This window comes from Penaeus monodon, chromosome 9 (genome assembly GCF_015228065.2).
Source record: "Penaeus monodon isolate SGIC_2016 chromosome 9, NSTDA_Pmon_1, whole genome shotgun sequence".
NCBI classification, from domain to species: Eukaryota; Metazoa; Arthropoda; class Malacostraca; order Decapoda; family Penaeidae; genus Penaeus; species Penaeus monodon.
The window spans coordinates 23,243,064-23,266,796 of NC_051394.1; the positions used below are offsets into that span (position 1 = coordinate 23,243,064).

General features: G+C 36.7%; 1 protein-coding gene across 1 annotated transcript in view; it reads left to right on the top strand.

The window, feature by feature from the left end:
• Nucleotides 1-23,457, top strand: part of LOC119577040 (clathrin interactor 1-like) — a gene marked incomplete at its 3' end in the record, with an annotated part of 23,522 nt that extends 65 nt beyond the window's left edge. Inside the window, 8 exon segments of the mRNA XM_037924713.1 lie at nucleotides 1-119; nucleotides 7,491-7,570; nucleotides 14,408-14,672; nucleotides 15,578-15,714; nucleotides 15,838-15,919; nucleotides 17,497-17,713; nucleotides 23,045-23,259; nucleotides 23,402-23,457. The exon segment at nucleotides 1-119 is cut by the window's left edge and continues 65 nt beyond it. Coding sequence (XP_037780641.1) covers nucleotides 79-119; nucleotides 7,491-7,570; nucleotides 14,408-14,672; nucleotides 15,578-15,714; nucleotides 15,838-15,919; nucleotides 17,497-17,713; nucleotides 23,045-23,259; nucleotides 23,402-23,457 — 1,093 coding nt within the window.
• Between the last annotated feature and the right edge of the window lie 276 nt (nucleotides 23,458-23,733).

The window sequence follows — 23,733 nt, forward strand, 5'->3', positions numbered from 1 at the left end:
TGAGGAGAATTCACCCGTGTTCGAGGGCGAAAGGGGGAATAATACGAACCGGATTTATAAAGTGAAGTGGAATAGATCATGTTAAATATGTGGCGCGTTCGAGAATTAACGGAAAAAGTGTAAGTATGGAATTTGTGTATGTTTTTGTGGGTCCGGGGGGCGGGGAGGCAGCAGAAGGGACAGACACTCGGATCGGGATTCGGGAGGAGCGGCCCGGGACGAGGCGGGGGATGGCCTCATCCCGAAGCTCAGCCTGGGTGTGGAGGCAGAGGAAGGGCCCCCGCGGTAGCGCCGTTTGCCGAACATATTTACTTCGAATTCCTGCCTCTAATTTGCTTCTACCGTCTTTCGTATGTTGTTGAGAGGTACAGGATTGGTTTGCTGGCAGCGAACTGGCGAAACTAGTTATCCTCTGCTGTAAACAAACCCGTGGGACTGTAAGTAAGAACCGAATTCAGGGAGGCACCAAAGACCCCAGGCTGACTTCCAAAGCCGGATTCTTTTCTCGCAAACACATTGGTCGGGAGGTCTCCGTGGGTCGCTGCCGTGGCCCGGCCTCGGTTCTCTCCCGTGTTCTGTCTTCGCGGTCTCTCGTGCGTTCCGTCGTGCGTCCTTTCCTAATGTCCTGTCCTGCGTTCCCTCCTGTGGCCTGTCCTGTGCTTAGTGTTTGAGCCACTGTGCCGTTCTGCCGTTCTCTCCTGTATTTTTCGTTCTGCCGTTCTCCTGTATTTTTCGTTCTGCCGTTCTCCTGTATTTTTCCCTAATGTGCTTTCCTGTGTTCCGTCTGAATATTCTGGTTAGAGGACAGGAGATCAAGGGATGCTATATTTAAAAGAATAGTATATGTTTTCACTCTGTTAGATGTAATTGACTGCAGGAAAGTGAAGGTCCATTCATATAATGTACCTATTATGTACCTCCTGTGATATGTCAACAGGTTTGTGAATTACAAGCCTATGCACTTGTAAAAATGGGAGTTCTGGTTGTATGTGTGCAGCGTGGAATTCTTGAACTCTGCTGTAATTGCTATCAAATCAGTCCCCAACCCCTGCCAGTAAGATAAAGGATCCTCCATACGTTCAGGGCAGGAGAGAGTGTCGACAGATTTGGCATTGGGCGCTCCTGCATGTCGGTTGTGCGTTCTATTCTATCATGGGTAGAGTGAGAGTTCCACACTGCATACATGCGACTGGTACTCCATAGAACTAGTCAATAGACTTCGCATTACATTATTGTAAATATAGTCATTTTGTATTTTGTATTCATCAGTGTCTGCTCTATTTTTCTGTATTCCATGTATTCTTTTATATTATTATACATAATTAATATTTTTAACATCAATTTATATTATTTTAAAAATCTGCGCATGAGCATTTTTATTACCAGGGTTTTTGATAGCTCTGCAAACCTTCATTCCTTCATAAGCGCTGGTGAGAAAAGCTTTCTTTATATTTTTGTGTTGATTAAGGGCCACTTTTTAAATAAAAGATTGGCTTTATGGAAGAAATAGGCATAGGTGTTTATCATAGTGTGGTATCAGAGACCATGAACTGTCTCAAGTGAGTCTTTTAAAATGCAAATTCATTGTAGATGTATATATGTATGTATATATGTATGTATATATATGTATATGTATGTATATGTATGTATATATATGTATATATATGTGTATATATGTGTATATATGTGTGTATATGTATATATATGTATATATATGTATGTATATATATATATGTATATATATATATGTATATATATATATATATATATATATATATATATATATATATATATATATATATATAATTATATTGTACATATATATGTATATGTATAGATATAGATATTGAATTATTCAATTCTGGTGTTTATGCAGAATAAGCAGTACTGTTAATTTGTTGTATTTTCTGTAATGGCTGTTGAACAAATGGGTTCTTGGAGTTGAACATAAGATAAATGGAAGTATCATGAAGTAATGTAGTTGAGTGTTCAGTGAACTTAAAAAAAAAGAAAAAGTGTAGTGTATACCTTTATGTGCACACATGAAAAAGAATGAAACTGTAATAAAATAAATAGAGAAATTAGCTGGTTAAGTGTTTACCAGAGAGAGTTCTTTGTTTGTACATTCATATTCATCTGAAGTTTTTATTATTTTAGTTGTATTGTAATTTGGTTCTTATATCATTGTATCAGTTTTAAACTTGATCTTATTTTATATTCTTGTATACTTGAAATACTCTTGAGATGTTTTAGATAATGTGTGTTTATTTTCTTTAGGGTTTGTTTCTTTCAACTAGATACTATTAGCATCCTGTATACTATACTATACTATTAGCATCCTGTAAAGTTAATCCCGTATAAAGTTTAATGCAGATCTCAAGTGTGCATGCACAATGTCAGCATCCATGATCAACTATTAATTCACTTCTGGACCCACATTAACTTTTCATCTCAAATATTAAATCTGCACATGCGCAGAATGAGCTAGTTAATCCCACCAATCATGTATCAATGTGTAATAATGGCATAACTCCATTAAAAAGGGTGGAGTTGTGGTGCAATTAACTTAATTCTTAGTAATAATGAAACAAGTTCTAACATATTTAAACAACAGATATAATCCTCAACAGGGAAAAGAAAAATGAAAAGAAAATCCCACAGAGAATTCCAGAGTTTACAAACACAGAAAAGTCAACATTATTTCCAGATTGGGTAAACATTACCTTCTTATGCAATATTTTAATGGAATAAAAAAGAAAGCTTTTAACCCTTTCCCGACGGGTAGTATTCATAGTGGTCCGGGCCCCGCTGCGGGGGGCTTATAACGTCGCCCTAGCATGCGCGACCACTCATGCCAAATACCAGCATCCCATGCCGTTTCTTCGTAATACTACGAAGATATGTTGTATTTTCAGTTTTCATTATTTTCTAAAGTCTCTATTTGCCAAACTTCCTGATAAATTGAGACTGAAGAGTATTTTTGTTGTTATATAGACTCCATAGTTGATCATTATTCAGTCTATAGTCTGAATAAAATAAGCAGTGTGCGGCATCATGGAGTTGAAATCGTTGGTTTGTTGCAGTTTTTTTTTTTTTTTTTTTTTTTTTTTTTTTTTTTTTTATAGTAAAAATGAGAAAGTGTTAAAAACGACTTATTCACACTTTCACTAGCAGAATTTTTTTTTTTTGCCATGATTGTAACAAAAAATAACTCATGGCATGTCCATACATACACCATGGCATGTACATACATGCTCCCAGCAGATAGTCACGCCATGCCATGGCATGTGCGTACATGCCACCCGTCAGGAATGGATTAATAACTTCACCATGAGGTTTCAAATTCAAAGTACAGACTTGCTGATTTTTCAAATGATAGTGAACTTCAAAACCACTTGAAAATTTTTATCATGATCCTTGCTGGCAACATCCTGAAAATGCTATCCTACCCGTGCCCCTCGATCACACACCAGGAAACTGTCAGAGAAACCCTGAATATGAATATGAATATTTTGTTCATTTGTTACTTTCACTTGAATTTTCTATAAACTTCAAAGGTTATTTGAAGCCAATGATATATTTTATTTGTACTGACACAGATATAGTTATCTTCATGATACAATACTACCATATATCAGTTTATCTCTATTACTACAAGTTGTATGAATGCGATGCTAGAGCTATGATTTTAGAGTTAGTAATCAATGATTATTTGTATATTATGATATAACAGTTTATAAAAAACTGTAATACAAGTAATAGATTTCCAAATTTAACTGAAGTGCAGACATTGCAATGATAAATATGTTATGGATAATTAATCCAAAGTCTAGACTCTATCATTGCATTCTCATGGTATGTGGTAATGGTTATATATGTGTATATTTTTTCTCTACGAAAATTACTGCAAATCACACTAATTTGTGTGTCTGGCAGGTGTGCCTTGTATCTTTGGTGCAAGTACTTTGGATTTAGATTTAACATTAATACAGTATTAACTTCATTGAAGCATACAGAAGGCGCCTCATATTTGACAGTTTATATGCCTATAGAAAAAAAAAATGGAAAGGAATATAGGAACACCTGTTTTACAAGAGCATGGTAAAGAAAAGTGTGGAAAATAATTACATGTACAAAAATCAGTGTACCAAAGGAAAGAAAGGCCAGAGTTGGTAGATAAACAGAATAAAAAGAAGTTATAGATAAAAATGAGTAGACATATTCTCACCCGGCCTCAAGTTGCAGACAAATGTACAAATTGCCCATAAGCCTACTAGTAGGATATACCGTGTGTGTGTCAGTAGAAGGCACAGCGATCAGCGTGTTGAAATGCCATCTTTTTGACATCTGGTCTTGCACTTAGTATGCAGGCAGATTAGCAGACCTGAAAGTGTGGGTGTCACTGTGGATCGTTTAACAAATATAATTATCATTATAGTTGTTGATAGTCAATATTAGTAATTATTATTATTTTTCATTATTTTTTATTTTTTTATTATTATTATTATTATTATTATTATTTTATGATAATGGTTATTATCATGTAAAGGTAAAAATTGTTATTGTTCTAGTCATAGTTAAAGCAATTAAGAGCAGTATGTCAGATATTATTGGTTTCATTTCTTTCACAATACCAGTCTATATATAGCCATCAAGTGTTTATATATATTTCTTGAAAAGCAATTAATTGAATATATAAAATTTCATGTTTCAGTAAGATTGAAATTAACAAGTATCAGTCATATTATTGATTTATTAATGCCATGGTTATTTATATATCTTCTGGTATGTGTCAGAGACATAGACTGTCACAGCATTTTACAAAGGGAATCTGTGAACTTTGCTTTTTCCAAGGCACTTTTGTATCCTATCTAGAAATGTCTTTCTTTGTTTCCCTGGTCTTCCCCAATGCATGCAACTGTCCAAAAAGACTAGTGCTAGTACTAGTGCTTTAATCAGCAGAAGTTTATTCCGACCAGCTCTTCTCAATACTTAATCAGTTGAGATGCTGTCCACCCAAGAGATTCTTCTCATTCCCCTTAAAGACCCAAACTCCGCATTCTGCAACTTCTTCATAGCCTCACTGACAGTTCAAGTCTCACTACAAAAGTGTTCTCCAAGCATAACATTTTAAAACTCTAAAATAAGCCTGAATATTAATGCATTTTGAGGTAAGAACATTTTTGCATTGCCTTGAATGCTGTTTTAATGTTTCTTTTTTTTTCTTTCTCTTTCTCTTTCTCCTTCTCCTTTGTCAGCTCTCCTCTATGATACACTTCCCAAATACTCCAGGCTTTCTACTTGTTTCAAGGTCGTGCCATATATTTTTATTTTGCATTTTGGAATTTCTTTATTTTTGTAATAGCCACTCTGTAAGTACACCTACACACACACCTACACACCTACACACACACACCTACACACACACACCTACACACACACACCTACACACGCACACCTACACACGCACACACACACACGCACACACACACACACACACAACACACACACACCTACACACACACACACACACCTACACACACACACACACACCTACACACACACACCCAACCTACACACACCTACACACACACAAACCAACAAACCAACATACAAACACCTACACACACACACACACCTACATATACACACCTACACCTACACACACCTACACCTACACACACACTCACCTACACACACACCTACATACACACACCTACACACACCAAAACACACACCTACACACACTTACACACACCTACACAGGCTTACACACACCTACACAGGCTTACACACACCTATACACACACCTACACACACACAAACACACACAACACACACACACAGACACACATACACACACACACCTACGCACACACCTATACACACACACACACCTACACACACACCTACAACCACACACACACACACACACACACACACACACACACACACACACACACACACACACACACACACACACACACACACACACACACACACCACACACACACACCACACACACCACACACACACACACACACACACACACACCACACACACACACCACAAACACACACACACACACATATGGAAAGTGACAGTAGTAACCCATTGCTGTGAACTGTTCTTTGAGTTTTGGGGTGATTCCCTTATTCTAATGCTGTTAATATTGATATTGTTGTTGTTATTATCATTGTTATTGACTTTATGGTTATTGTAATAGCGATGAAGAATAAAAAAGAATCTTACCTGAAATCAAGCTGAATAAGCATTTATGGAGCTGTTTGTGTTTAAAAACAATCAATAAGCAAAAAACATTGGATATAGCATGTATTTTTGCCGTGTTCTCAATAGTGGGTTAATTGTTGTTATAATTGTCATTTAACCCCTAATAGCATGACTCCCTCCTTCATCACCCAACCCTTTCCCTACATTCCCCTCCAGCCCGTCATGCTTGGCTTCTTGTCATGCTGATGCTGTCATGTCACGCCCTCATATCTCACCCTGTCTTTGTCTTGAAAGAATTGAGCCATGACAGCTTGTGTGACTCTGTCATCTATTTTCATCCAGAAATGAAGGAGATTGTGTGTGTGTGTGTGTGTGTGTGTGTGTGTGTGTAGGTATGTATGTATGTATCGCTTCATTTTTAATTTTCATGTACTTCTGTCAATACTATGTTGGCATTTGGTTGAAAGCGTACAGTGAATGTGAGCAAGAAGTGTGATTTGAATGTGGAACTTGTTCATTATTTGGCAATTGCCTGAAGCATTGTTAGATTATTGTTAGGGTTGAGTGAGAGTTACCTGGTGATGGTGACATTGCAAGGTTGTTGGAGTTGACCACAAGACCTTGGAGGTTTTGTGTGTATGTTCACTCACAAACATGTTCAGGTGGAACTACTTCTACACTGCTGGCACTCGCATGTACACTCACACACATTTATCCATATGTTGACTTTGTTGTTAGATATTGTATTTATCTAATTATTACTTTTTTATTTTTTTATTTATTTTTTTGTTGTTGTTGTACATCCTTCTCTCTTTTCTCTTGTTTAATTTGATTTAGTCCTACGATTTTTATTATGGTTATTATTATAGTTATTATTTAGACTTTGTAACTTATGTTAATAGTTGCAGTAATAATCATTATTTTTACTATTGTTGTTATTACTATTGACTTTATTCTTTTGATAGTTCTTACTGTTCTTACTCTTACTACTATTTCTTTATCTTCTTCCTGTTGTTATTATTATTATTATTATTATTATTATTATTATTATTATTGTTTCTTATCTTCCTCCTCCTTCTCCTCCTTCTCCTCCTCCTCCTCCTCCTCCTCCTCTTCCTCCTCCTCTTCCTCTTTTTCAGTCTGTGATAGTGGGTAGATAAATTCTATTTATCATTTACTTTTTAAAATGAGGATCAGCCCTTTACTACCAACATAATCTTTTGTGTGGCATATATTTACAATTTGCTTTTCCTTTTCAGCACCAACATGGTGATGAACTACACAGAGGTTGAGGCCAAGGTGCGAGAGGCAACCAACGATGAGGCTTGGGGCCCCACAGGTGAGAAAGCCGCCAGGTGTTGTGTGTGTTGGAAGGTGCTCTTGGCTGGGGAGAAGGAAGGGAGGGCGAGGAAAATGCAGGGAGGTTGGGAATAAAGAAGAGTAAAGAAGAGATAAGGTTACAAGATTAGGGGGAGTACAGAAGTGGAAAGGTGATTGTAAGAGTAATTGGAGGAAGGGTAGGAGAGAGGAGGGGAGGGGAGGGAGGAAGGCAGGGAGGCCAAAAGGAAAAGCCATTCTTTATCTTGTGGCAGTGTTATCAGTAATCTTATCTTATGCATATGCATTTCCATAGCCTTTTGTCATATGGGTTGGTGGTGTGATGCACTTGAGAAGGGCTGCGAAATGTCTGTTTAAAGTGGGGATGGAGCCTGAGGGCTTGATTGAACATGATGTCATCATCAAGGGTCTCACTGAGGGACAGATTGCATAGCAAGGATTTTCTGCATATGTTTTCAATATGTATGTTTTTGCTTTTGTTTTTTTATTAACATCATATTTCTCCATTTTTCTTTTTGTGTCCTTCTTTTTCTTCTTCTTCTTCTTCTTCTTCTTCTTCTTCTTCTTCTTCTTTTCTTCTTCTTCTTCTTCTTCTTCTTCTTCTTCTTCTTCTTCTTCTTCTTCTTCTTCTTCTTCTTCTCCTTCTCTTCTTCTTCTTCTTCTTCTTCTTCTTCTTCTTCTTCTTCTTCTTGCATAGTTTTCTAGATTTTTAAATTTCTTTTTTGGAAGAAGAATTAGATTTTTTTTTATTGATTTTGAGAATAGTTGATTAATAGACTTAGAGATCGACAAACAACACACACACACACACACACACACACACACACACACACACACACACACACACACACACACACACACACACACACACACACCACACTCTCTCTCTCTCTCTCTCTCTCTCTCTCTCTCTCTCTCTCTCTCTCTCTCTCTCTCTCTCTCTCTCTCTCTCTCTCTCTCTCACAAATATGAATTGTATGAAAGGAACGCAGTGATTTCCTGTGATAAAGGCTCAGCCTGATAATCTACTTTACTTTGATAAGGAAATCACTTCTCAGAATGAGAACAAGTAGTTGGCCTTTCTTTCAGATAAATGACAAAATCTGCATAGTGTAGACAGTGATGATTTAAATCAAGATTTATATCAAATGATTAAAAAAATATATTGATTTAGATCACAATATACTTTTGCCTAAAGCAATATGGAAAATATGAAAGAAAACACATAATTACACCTGCTTTATATATATACTTCTTTGGAACTGAACACTAAAAACTTCTTCATTTTACAGTTCAACAAAAATTTCCACATTCCATTAAAATTAAATCAGAGGTTTTTGCCTGTAATGAATTGTACTTGTTTCTGAGGAGTAGCATATAAAACACTTCCTTTTACAATATAGCACTATAAAAATTTCACATGCTACTCTAAAAAGGAAATCAAAGAGGTATACTTATAGGGAACTGCATTTATATCCAGAAGTAATGAATTTAAAGAAAATAAAACATTATTATAGCTTGTATTTAATATAAAAGGACTTTGAATTTATACCAGAAAATAACTCTTCTTTAAGGAGTTATTATCCCCTTCTTTTGAAAAGTAGTTCATAAAAGATTATAATTTATGAAATTGAAATTTAAAACAATTTAAATGTGAAGTTTTTATTTTCAATTCTTATGACAATAGAGTTAGTTCTTTTATGCATCCTGATCATTAATATTATGAAATACATCCATTTTCTGTGCATCCATGGTTTTAAACAAAAACACTAATTTTGCTGTTTTTTCCTACCGTCAGCCAGTTTATTAGTTTTGAATGTTCTGTACTATAGCTTGAAAAAACTCTTCAGCCCCTGATGAAGATGCCACTGCAGATAGTAGTTGTTGTGCTGCTGAAACTATATCAGAATCCAACATATTTGAATGTGACCTCCACCATTCAACAGTTGACATACACTTGGTCACAGAATCACAAAACTTAATTGTGTTGAAAGGGACCTGATTAGGCTTGAAGTTTTATGATGACTGGGGCTAGTGAGGGAAACTTTTCATTGGCATAGTCCATTGCATTATTCACTTCTGCACTAAGCAGTTTTCCTTGAAAGGAAGGATGAATCAGGTTTACAAGAAGATGAGCTTGTGTTATGATTTGGCCAAACCTCTTTTTTGCAGGAGTTACTGCATCCCTGTCATTGCATGAAATTGTGATTAATTCTTTCCATATGTTCACTGCTTCAGCAAATGTACATTTACCACTATACATTGTCCAAAGCCACAGCTATTGATTCTAGTTGTGCAAGTTGGTGCTCTGCTGACCACTCCATTGTTACGTTAAACACATCTCTAAATCTGACCTCAATCTGCTCCCTATCAACTTCAGAAATCTTCATGATAGCTGGCCAGTTCTTTATGTATATCTTTAGACAGTCACACATGGGATTCCATCTTGTGTCTTGAGGTATAACAAGATGTTGCCCACCTTCCTGGTGGTGTCTTGCAGAAGCATTGTTTGTTAAGTATATTACTATATACACCACACGCTCTTTAATATGAGTATTGCCAATTTCCAGATCATGAGCCAGAAGAATCAGAATATGTGCAGTACAGCCATAGGTCACTGGGTTCACTTCATTTCCCCGCTCTAACAGTTTCCTCATTTTGTTTACATTATCAGTGTTATCTGTCACAACACTACCAACATGGCAACCAAGTTCTTTTCACTCCTGATTTGCTGATTTTGAGAGCTCTTCTAGATATTCAACTGTATGAGGCTGGCCACTTGTGTCTGTTGTATCCACTAGATATATATGGCCATTTGAGGTTGTCACAGTAACACATATAATAGGCTTGTTTGTGAATGTTAGACCATCCATCTAAAGACAAACATACAGTTTCATCCCTCAGCTCTGTGGCACACTTTCTTTTTCATATATCATGAATAGGAATTTGTCTGGAATTGCTTTTCTTGTTGGAGGAGTATATCCTGGCCCAACTTCCCAATCATTTTACAAAACTGAGGATGTTCTACCAATCTAAATGAAGAGTTGGTTGCAGAGACCATCTTAGTGACTTTTTTTTTCACAAGAAATTGTCTTTGTAACAAATGTGTCCAAGGTTGTTGCTTTACTCTTTGAGAAACTTGTGGCAGAAGCTGAACATTCCTTCTGTAATACTGGAGTTACAACACTTCTTTGAGGCACCTTTGGAGTTAGATTTTCAGTCTTACCTGGATCATTCAAATGTTCTTCTGATAATTCATTTGCAGCTACTGACATTTTCCTCTGAGATTTCATTCTTGCTACCATTCCTTGTAATTCAAGTTTACAGTTTGCTCTCCATCCTTTCCCAGACTTAGAAGGAATTCTGTTACAATGTTCCCACACTGGATCACTCTTCCTACTAGATACATGAAGGCTTGTGGGCAGTGATATCTTTCCACTCTTGCAGTTAACTCAGGAATGAGTGGCTGTAACACCCAAACTACTACACAGTGTTACAAGACCAGCCATATCATAACATGATATATACAGAAACAAAAATCAGGGCAGAGATATGATGCAATCCTGGCCAATGGCTACTGGGCTGCTTGACTAGTTCAAACCCTTGTAACTGAGAGATGATACAACATGCTGTAAAGCACTCTAAAATGTGTTTTACACTAATGTATAGAATATATAATAGCTTTCCAAATATTTTTATGTTGATAAATAAAGAAAATCTGATTTTTTTTTTTTTTTATATATCACCAACCCTGATATATATATCTGTGTGTGTGTGTTTGTTTGTTTGTGTGTGTGTGTGTATATACACATGCATACATACATACATACATATATATATACACATATATTTGTATAAATGTAAATATATATATATATATATATATATATATATATATATATATTATATATATATATGTATATATATATATATATATGTGTGTATATATATATATATATATATATATAAAATATATATATATATATATATATGTAATATATGTATATATATATGTATATATATATATATATGTATAATATATATATACATATATACACACTTATATATATATACATATATACACACTTATATATATATACATATATACATATATATATATACATATATACATATATATATATACATATATATATATATACATATATATATATACATATATATATATACATATATATATATATATATACATATATATATATATATAAATGTATATATATGTATAAATATATATGTATATATATGTATATATATTTTATATATATATATTATATATATATATACATATATATGTGTATGTATATATATTTATATATACATATATATGTGTATGTATATATATTTATATATACATATATATGTGTATGTATATATATTTATATATACATATCTATATATAAATGTGTGTGTGTGGTGTGTGTGTGTGTGTATATATATGTGTATATATATATATATATATATATACATATATGCACACATATATATGTGTATGTATATATATTTATACATATATATGTGTAGTATATATATATTTATATCTACATATATGTATGTATGTATAGATATACTTATTTATGTATATTTATGTATGGATATATATTTATTTATGTATATTTATGTATGTATAGATGTATATATTATAGATACATATATTTATGTATATGTATATATGTGTATACATATGAAATATATTTGTGTGTGTGTGTGTATACATATATATATACACACATGTATGAAAGTATGTATACCTATTTATAAATTATATATCTGTAGAAAATTCTTTCTTTTCCTTTTTTAGAAATAGATTAAGATATATATGTGTTGTCATTTTTTGGATCATAAAATGTGATTTTCTTCTTCTTTCTTTCTTTCTTTCTTTCTTTCTTGATTCCAGAGATAATTGTAATTGCTAGAGAGTTGATAAGCTCTGCTGATAAGTAAAGTTATCTTATTTTTTTTCACTGGAAAAGCTGGCAATTCCTCAGCTGATTGCAGCTTTGTATTGTTATTGTTATGGCAATTATTGCATTATTAAAACTTTGATTTATCAGTGTCATTTATTTTTGGGATTTCTTTTTTAGGTTAAACATAAATATCAGAATAGGAAAATTAAGTATCAAATTAAGTTATGATCTGTGATAATTTGTTTGATTTCATATAAAAAATGTGGATATTTTTAGTCATGATTCAGAAGTAATTCTGCTGTTCAGTTGCATTAACTTATCTATCTATTTTCATTTATATGTTAGGATTTAGGAATTATATGTTTTTCAACAAAACAGTTGGCCCTAATCACTCATGAGAGATATGATTGTAAACCCATTGTGAATGTTCAGAATTTGTGCATATGTACCGTGGATATTGCTAGTATATTGGATTGTGACGTTCTTATAATTCCCTGAATCATTTTCATGTCTAAAGCATAAAATTATTTTTCCTATTCAAAGAAAAAGTCACAGCTATTGAAGACTGAATGAAATTGAGTACATTTTCAAAGTGTACTGCATACATCTGTATGTAGATATAATAATGCAGTATATTGGTGTTATCCTATACTGGTCATTGACCATTGTATCATTTGAGGACCATGAGTAACCACTTACTTTTGTGAATTATAAAAAAGGCTTCCCATAAATTTTGCTGTAAGGATGAAAAATGATGTGATCCATGATGTCAGCCATGATGTGGATGTAATAAGACTGATGCTACCCACAGCTTGTTTGAGAGGCCGGGCATGAAGAGGGCCATTTGTACTCTCTCTGCTTACAGTTTCTATTGCTTTTAGTATTATTTGTTGTTTTAAAGAAATGTGAGGTTATTTTAAATTTTATTAAACTTTTGCAGTAATATTTTATCTCCTGGGAGTGCAAGCTCTAAATTCTGATCATTAAAAAAAAATTATGTATAATAAAGCCATGCTTGCAGATAAACACCTTTGTGATTGTTAACATGCCACCATGGATGACATGTATGTACATGCTATGCACACATACACTTGTTTAGGCACTAAGCATTCAATTGCTAGTCTTACCTATACACTTGTTTAGTCACTAAGCATTCAATTGCTAGTCTTACCTATACACTTGTTTAGCCTTTTCCATTATTTTTGAAAATAAATGTTTGTATTCTATATTGCTATTCATATCGTAAGTAACGTTACGATAATCATAATGTCTATGATAATAAAAAATGTATCATATGTTAACAGATTTAGAAAAAAACAAACTGAAAACTCAGGGGAAGGTGAAATCAGGTGGTATCATGTAGATGTAATTGAGTCCTGGTGGCTGAGCACTTATGGTCATCTCTGTATGTAAACACGTCCCCAACAAAAATTCACCAAAAATTAAAGGGGATAGAACGTAAATCCATGATGGTTGGGTTAAAGGCAGGTTTACAATGACACATTTTCTTGTTGATCTAAATATTGTTGATTGATTTCTAGAGTAGTAATATAAGTAAGTCACAGTAGCAGCAGAGATAATAGTCAGAACAGTAACAATAAAAATAATAATGATAATGATAGTGGTAGTAGAAGTAGCAGAAATGCTGATATAATGGAACTACAAAGGCATAAGTAGTAGTAGTAGTTGTAGTAGTGGCAACAAATGATAGTATGAAAGCAGTAATAACGGTAATATAGTAGCAACAGTGGTAGTAATCAAAACATAGTAATAATACTACCAGTCTTAATAAAGCACTATAAACGGCAGAGATAGAGCTATAAGTAATGACATTGACAACAGTGTTAGTAGTAGTTGGTTCAAATATATCAACCCCTATCTAAAACAACCACTTTCTCTCTCTCCTATTCTCCCAGGCCCACAGATGCAGGAACTGGCACAGTCAACATTCTACTACGAACAGTTCCCAGAGGTGATGGGGATGTTGTGGAAGCGCATGTTGCAGGACAACCGTGCTGCCTGGCGCCGCACCTACAAGTCGCTCTTGCTGCTCAACTACCTCGTGCGCAACGGCTCCGAACGTGTTGTTACTTCTGCCAGGGAGCACATCTATGACCTCAGGACACTTGAAAACTACAAATTTATAGATGAGCATGGAAAGGATCAGGGCATGAACATCAGGTAAGGGAAGGAAAGCACCATTTGTGTCTTTTTGGCCCTGGACCTTTATGTGCTTCTGGCTTATAGCAATAATAATAATAGTAGTAGTTTTTTGTTATAGTTATTGTTGTTGTTGTTGTTGCTGTAGAAGTAGTAGCTAATTTTAGTCCAGGTTTTGCAGTATATACACTAAGGTGTGACTAGGCAAAACTAAGAAATATGTTGGCCAACTGTGTCTGCTCAAGGTAACTGTCATGGGCTTTTCAAAAGTTATAAGCCCATCACTTAAGTTATTGGGATTATTGCCTCATTTCCCACCAAGTTTGTCATAGTGATTCTTTGGTTTATTTATTTTTTTATTAACTCCTTGAACCTGGATGCCTTACTGCCTGCATCTGCCCCAGAATACAGGCACTAGGCTTACTTAAGCAGCTACTCTGATAGGTGTGTGGTTGACTTCTTATCATCTCTCTAGGTAGTCCATAAATCAGTGCAGTAAGGATGACAATAAATAAGATTTTGTTAGTTATGTCCTTTTTTTTTTTACTGTAATACAACCTGCACCACCAATCACACCAGACAGGGATAGGATCATGAGCCTAGAAATAGTGTCCTCCCTGCAGCCAGCACTCCTCCAGTCATGGTGCATTCCACATTTGTTTATCGATGGAAACAATGAAAAAGCCTCTTCCCAAATGCCCACTGAGTCTAAATCACCCTCCAAGAGCTCTATGTAGCGAGTCATTCCTATGATTGGCCCTCAGCCAAACTTTCTCGTGACGATATGTTCACGTCACCTGCCCAGCAAGCCAAATTTTTTTCATGGCATGATGGTCGTGTCATCCAGATCATAGGGGTTGATATCCAATATATGTTTTTTTTTTTTATGTCATCCATTTGTTTATTTACTTAATTTTTCTCAACAGAGTAAAGGCCAAGGACTTGATTGATTTCATCCAGGATGACAACAGGTTACGAGAGGAACGTAAGAAAGCAAAGAAAAACAAAGACAAGTATGTCGGTGTGTCTTCAGAGTCCATGGGATTCCGCAGCTCGTCACAAAGTGAGTGTCCCACCAAATATTTTTTTCTGTAGAGAAGATAATACACAAAAAGTTCTTGGTAACAATGCATCTCTCAAGGAATCAAAGTTTTGCAACATGTTTATACCATATTTTGTCTGGCAGGTGACTGGGATGGCTGGGGGAGCAGCAGAAGAAAAGAAGAGGACGATTTTGGGTCTCGCTTTGAGGATTCACCAAATGCAAGGTTACTATTGTTTGGTTGTTTTTTCTCATTCTCTCTTTTCAGTATTTTTGTTGATGCCAGAAATTGTGTTGCTCATTACCTCCCCCATTTTTCTGCTTTATCTTCCTTTCTCTTTTCTTTTTTATTATTATTATTATTATTAATGTTTACAGTGCTGGCAAAAAAAAATCTTTACATTTTTATGTGAAAAAAAAAAAAAAATTTACATGGAAAATACGTGAAAATATTTAATTTGCTGTTCCTGCCCAAGAAAAGTAAGAGGAGCTAGTAATGGTGCATCAGCACCTGCCTCTTGCCTGTGTCCAATGCTAACTTGCTTTTGGTGGGCATTTTAAGGTGTTAGAGAGAGGGTTAACTCCAGGTTACCCTGTATATTTCCACTTCTTTGGCATGTTTGAGGTCCTATAATTTCACTACCACTGCATATAATGGGTTGGAAGATGCTACAAATGCAAGATAAAACCTGTGTCTTGACTCTGCTAGAGAAAGAAAATTTATCAACTTGAGGTGGGCGGTGATATCACTGTCAGCCGTGATGGTACCATAAAGGAAGGTGGGATCTGGTGCACCCAAGAAGACATCACCAAGGACTGATAAGGTGCTGAAGTGTGGAGTGATGTCAGATCATATTGTCGCAATCAGGACCATTCGCCATCGCCGGCAATGGGACCTGGATCTACCAGGTCACCTTGCTGCTAAGAACCAGTGGTCACAGAAGCAGTGAAGAAGAAAAAGTTTAACTTTTGAAATATAACATAAAAATATGAAGAGTGGACATCAAAAAAGTGGAAGAAAGTAATATTTACTTTAATATTTGGTCAGAAGAGGTTCAAAGACTGTTCGTCATCCATGTACTGTGTCATGGTATGACCCAAAATTTACTTATGAAGCACCCTGAGTGTGTGATTCTGTCTGTGTAAATAAGGGCAGGGGACGACTTCACTTCCTTCCCAGGAATGTAACTCTGAAGGAAAGCTATTATATCAGTGTTTCAGTAAATTTTGTGCATACACTTTGGGATATTTGTGAGTTTGATATTGTTATGGATGATGATGCCCCTACCCACATGTCCAAGACCATTGCAGACTTTCTCAGTGATCACAACATTAACATCTTGTGATGGCCTCATAATTCCCCTGACCCATAGAGAATGCTTGGAATAACATGAAAAACAAGGTTCAAGATAAAGACCAATAATATCACAAATTAAATAAGGCACTGAAGAAGACATGGTGTAACATAGACCCCACTTACTTCAACAACCTTGTTGAATCCATGCCCAAACGACTGCAGATAGTTATGAAGTGTGTGGGCAACATGACAAAGTATTGACTGGAGGAAAATATCCACAATAAGACTCATGAATGGTGGAATGTTAGCCATGTAAAGATTTTTTTACCGGTGCTGTGCGCTGCCCTTTTCCTTTCTGATGTTATTGTCTCTTTTTTTTTTTTTTTGGTGTCCTCTCCATTTTCTGTTTCTTAATTTTCTCAAGATATCAAAATCAAAATATACATGTGTATGTGTAGTGAAATAAGTCTTAACAAACACTATTGCAAATATCTTAAACATTCCAGTGAGGATGAGATTGAGGATGCAGTGGATCCAGTCAACGAGTACCGTGATGAGGAGACGAGCCCCAAGACAGGCGGAAAGGCTTCCCTGGGTGGCAGTGGCATTGGTAGCAGAGGCAGCTCCGCCCCCGTCAAGAAGTCGTCTAAGCCCTCCAAGATGGTGGACCTCGGGGCTGCAGCCACCTTCGGCAGAGATGGAAGTAGCACACAATCACCACAGGTAGGGAGGTGAAGGGAGGCATAGAGGAAGGGTGGGGTAAAGTAAGGGAAGGAGGGTGGGAGAGGAATGAGGAAAGGGAGTAAGGAGAAATGGGAGAAGAGAAAAGTATTTGGAGTGGGATCATGGGTAGCGAGGGGAATAGAATGTGGAAGGGGATGGGTAGATTTAACCCTTTAACCCTTTGTCAACGGGTGGCATGGCGGGACTATCTGCCGGGGGCATGTATGTATATGCCATGGTGTATGTATGGACATGCCATGAGTTTTTTGTTACAATCACGGCAAAATATTATTTTTCTGCCACTGAAAGTATGATTAAGTCATTTTTAACACTTTCTCATTTTTACTATGCAAAAAAAAAAAAAAAAAAAAAAAAAATGCAACAAACCAACAATTTCAACTCCATGATGCCGCACACTATTTTATTCAGACTATAGACTGAATGATCAACTATGGAGTCTATATAACAACAAAAATACCCTTCAGTCTCGATTTATCAGGAAATAATGCAAGTAGAGACTTTTAAAAATAATGAAAACTGAAAATACAACATATCCTCGTAGTACTACGAAGAAACGGCATGGGATGCTGGTATTTGGCATGAGTGGTCGCGCATGCTAGGGCGATGATATAAGCCCTCGGCAGCGAGGCCCGGGGGCTTACTACCTGTCGGGAAAGGGTTAATGACAGTATTAGAAAAATCTCTGTCACTGACTCTGGAGGCTTCTGCCAACCATCCTGCTGTTTGGCCTGGGAGTCTGCTACTTGTAGTGGAACTTTCTGCATGGCACACACTTTTCATTTGTGATGAACCTTCATAGTTAGTTTTTAGATTTGTAGTCAATAATAGTGTATTCATATGGGAAAAACACTGATTTCAGACATGATAATAGTGTATTCATATGGGAAAAACACTGACTTCAGACATGATCCATTTATAAGTAAAGTAAATTTCACATATTAAGTACATGATTCTGTTATATTATGTATTAGTGCTATGGATAGTGTCATGTGTATATATATAATGTTCATAAGAAATACTGACTATAATCAGGACATTGTTCTGTATTCTCATCTGTATTACTTTGTCATTTTCAATTTGGCCACATAAAACATATTCCAATGCATAGCTTTAAATAAAAAAGCCTCTATATTTGTTGGCAAATTGCATGTTAATCTATATCATGAATCTTATATCTGTTTTGATGCCCTTATAATAAGTGTAGCTGACTCTAAAAGATATGAATTTATGAAACAAAACAAACAGCTGTGGGATAGCATATGAATGTCAAAACAGAGAGGAGTAGAAACAATTTGTGATAGGCCAATTTCTGCTGTTTGGGAGGTTCACGGAGATACTGTGTACCATTCTTTGCCCCAAAGTTAAAAAGCTGTATCTACATTATTGGCCAAATTGAGTTATACCGAAAGGACCCTAAATACACTCTCTCCTCCTTTTGGACACCTCAGTTACTAAAAAAATGTCCTTAATGAGATTTTTACAACTCAGTAAAAATGTACTGAGGTCAGCTTCTTGAGTCCATGCATTTCTCTCTTGAACTCGGTAAAATCAAGCATTTTTAAATTGTTGGATGGGAATATATGGTTAAGAATACAGAGAAAGAGATTATCTTTGAGATAGTTTGTCTTAAGGTACCATTCACAGGCTCTCACCTATTGCACTGAGCCAACTTTTCTCTTACACATAGCAGGTCACTCACTAATTAATGTAGCCATAGTGGTTACTGCAATGCACCTGCTTCACTACCAGCTGCTGCTCTACCATCCCAGCCTTCACATTCCTCTGCTTCAATAAACCTACCATATAACTAGCATCATGCACAAGGGTTATGACAGGAACATAGCCTTCTGCAGCCCAAACTAAGCTGTATGAGTTCGTGGAAAAAGTACAGTAAAAAAAAGTTTCAGTCCTGATGTTTATTTTTCAACATATGCTCCATTAAGGTCAATACACTTTTGTAAAGTTGATGCCAGCATTTAAGTCCATCTGAGTAAAACTGAGGGTCATGTGATCTGAACCATGTCTGAGCAGCTGTTTTTACATCATCAGATGATGAAAAATTGCTACCTTTCAATTGTTTTTTTAAGTATGGAATCAAAAAAAGTCAGATGGGGCTATATTGGGACTGTAAGGTAGATGTCCTAACGATTTCCCATCGAAATTCACGTATCACAGTTCTTGTTTTCCGAACACTGCGAGCGGGTGCATTGTCATGGTGAAAGAGAACGTGTTGATGCAGCTTTTCAGGGCATTTTTCTAAGACTTTTTGACAATTCTCTCAAAATGCATTCATAACAAGCAGATGTAATTGCTTTCTTGCTCTCAAGGAAGTCAACCAGCAAAATCCCCTCTGCATCCCAGAAGATAGTGACCATGGCCATTCCTCATGAACGCTCAGATTTTGCATTGACTGGTCCACTTCCACCCCTGGGCAGCCACTGCTTTGATTGAATTTTGTCCTCAGGCCATGTTTCATCCCCTATCACAGTTCTCTGCAGAAAAGCTTCAGAGTCCTCATCCCACTTGTTCAAAATTTCCATTGAAAGATCTACCCTTGTTTGCTGCTGATCTGGGCACAACAACTTACGGATCCATCGAGCGGAAAGCTTGCTTAGCCCCATACTCTCCACCAGAGTTGTGTGCAGAACCCACAGAGATGTTGAGTGTATCTGCTAATGATTGTGGTTATTCATCTATCCTTTTCAATCATGTAGTGAACAGTGTCAATGCTTTCCTCAAAACTGATGTTGATGGCCTGCCACTGCGGGGCTTATCTTCAATTTTGTTTCTTCCACATCTGAACTGACTAATCCATTTGTAGGTTGTTGATTTCTTTGGGGCATTGTCACCATAAACATGTTCCAGAGCGTCAGTGATTTGCCTATTCTCCCAACCGACTTTCACCATGAATTTCATGTTTGGCCTGGCCTCAATTTTGGTAGATTCGATGTTGCTTCAATGCTGGCGGCGATGCATTATTATGTGTATTTAAGGGTTCATGTTTGGACACATTATAACAAGTTGGTACAGGAATGTTCATGGGCATTGAAATCAAAATCCTTCTATATGATTTTTAGTTGTGGACTTTTTCCATGAACTTTTTGAAGACCTGTCAGAGCATAGAATGTATGTCACAATCTAAAAAAAAAAAAAAAAAAATTAGAATGACGAGTTTAACCAACTGGCATCAGAATTTTTTTCTTTTTAATACTAGTACTAGATGTGTCAGGAAGGGTACAGAGAGGAAGAGGAGGGAGGAGGTGGTTTTGAAGGGTTTCAGGACCCCTCAAAAATATTTTGCAACCTCTCTGGGGGTTGGGACCCCCACTTTGAGAATCTCTAATGTAAAAGATATGGTATTATCATCACCACCAAGGGGCTAACACCAATGGGGGCGCATGGCCGCATCCACCCTTCTCTTCCAGTCACGGGGGTCCCTCATGGCTAAGCCCATCTCTAACCCCTCGCAACTGGACTGGTCAAGCTGCAGAGTCATCCGCAGGGAAAAGAGCTAAGTGCCCATATAGCCTGAGTTGGCGGTCCTGGATTTGCAAGTAACAGGTCCCATGCCAGTTTCACAGGGTAGGCGTTGGTTGGACACGTGGTCCTGTCAACTGTAGCCCATGATCTGATGAAAAGACTTGTTAAAAAAGGCATCAAGATGAGACTCCAAGGCACTAGATAGCCTCCAGGTTTCACTTTCATAGAGCAAAGCTGGCAGTACCAGTGCCTTGAAGACATGTAGCTTGGTCCTTCTGCATAGGTATCAACATCTCCAAATGCTCTTGTTTGATCAAGGTCATGGCTCCTGCTGCCAGACCAATCCATCTACTGACTTCTTGGTCAGATAGCCCAGAGACATGGACTTGGTTACTAAGGTATACAAAGCTCTCTGTGACTTCAGTGTCCTCAATGCAAACATGTATTGCTTGAACAGGATCCCCTAACAGACCCCCAAAGTTCTGAATCTTGTTCTTGGTAAAGGAGACTTCTAGGCCCAAGGGCTTCACCTCATTGTATCAAGAGCCACAACCAATGATTCCAGAGACTAGGATAGGAAAGCAACATCATTGGGCAAGTCAAGGTCTGTGATCTTGATATTGCCCAGTGTTGCTCCACTTTGACTTTGGATAGTAGCTCTGTCCATAATCCAGTCCATGCAGGTGTTGAAAAGTGTTGCACGGCCTTGCCTCACCCCTGAATTAATGGAAGAAGTTCGACAGGCCCCCATCACACTTTACAGCACTTTCAGTACCAGTATATATATGCTTGCTATTAGGTGAAAACCTTGCTTGGTATACTGAGCATTGTAATGCCATGGTAGTTGCTACAGTCCCAACGATCCCCTTTCCCCTTCCAGAGAGGGATGACCACACCTCTCAACAGGTGAGGGGGAATGGAACCAGACTGCCAAATGGTAGTCAAGATGACATGCAAGCTTCATGCCATAGGATCACCCTCAGCCTTTAGCAGGGCAAAGGTCATTTACCAAGAAATTGCTTTCAGCCTCCTCAGCAAGATTCCTGATGAACTGTTCCTTGTCCCTTCTCAGCAGTGTCCGTGCCCTATGCACCAAGGAATGGTACAAGTCTTGATTGTCATTTAGCTGAGCCATGCAACAGGCTTCAGTGGCCTCCATTGTCTCAATGGAGATGAAATTCTGCCTTGCCCTTGGGAGTTCATTTCAATATAATTTAGAGAAGAAAGAGACGGGAACAAAACTATGATTGACTGAGGGAGAGGAGGATATTAGGGTTAAGAGTGTGGCTGGAGGAAACTTGTCAGATAATACAAATTAAATTAGTGGACATGAAATACATCTCAGTGATAATGAAAAAGTCAAGGAAAACTGCACACTACTTTTTGATGTTCCTTGAATGGTGACAAATAGGATTACCTGCTTATTATATGGCAAGCCATGTTCATGGGATAAAAGACTAAAGGGGGTTAAATGTCTATATATGACATTTCTATGGGAAGATTTTTAGAATCTCTATTTGCATACCCTTCCCATAATGAAACAGCTGTTTGATGGGAATGTTGTTATATATGATATTCATGTAGTATTTACTAGACATCAGCCAAAATAGGGCTGTGAGGCTAGTCTATGACTAGGATATGTTAAAACTTTGTATATCTTCAGAAAAAAAAAAAAAAAAAAAAAAAAAAAAAAAAAAAAATTTACAATGAGTTCATTAAAGACAAGGCAAACTAATTTTAACAGGAGATAGAATATGTAATAGATTTGTGTTCAATATTCAGTGTTACCTTCCCATGTTTACAAAATCCTCTTTACCCATCCACCCCCAGACCACACCCTCCAAGACGAAGGTCCAAAACAATGACCTCCTCGATAACCTCTTTGGAAGCCAGGCAAGCAATGGGACTTCCAGCCCCTCCAAAACCTCACCAACTAGTGCAGAGGATGACTTTGACCCAAGGGCGGGTGAGGCAGGAGGCGCAGAGAAACAGGACTTTGGAGACTTCAACTCAGCTTTTGGCAATGCTGCAGCACCAGCAAATGGGTGAGTAACAGGCTATGGTACCTTTTTGTGTGTGTATTTGTGCGAGCTAGTATCCACATAACCACTGAAGATATTCTTGCAATTTGTTGGATAAGTCTCACAAAGGCTCATCTCGTCTGCTCCTCCTTTTCTCCCATCCCAGGAATAGTAATTTTGCTGATTTCTCAAACTTCAGTCAAACTGCCCCAGAACCTCCAGGTAAGTTGCACTTGTGGGAAAACACCAGCCTTGTGTCTTGTAACTTTTAATTTTTTCTTTATTGTCGTAAGAAGAGTGCATTTTCTCTCTAATATTATTAAAACCTTTTAGACTCCTAGTAGAGGATTATCTTTATAACAAAAAAATTAATCAATTATCATAGCAGTGACAGTAGTTAGAGTGAATTTCCAACTGTCTGTGACATAATAGTTTATGCTAGCACACCCAAGCTTGCCCATCATAAGAAAAGAGAGGGAGAAGTGCAGTTCTGTGAGG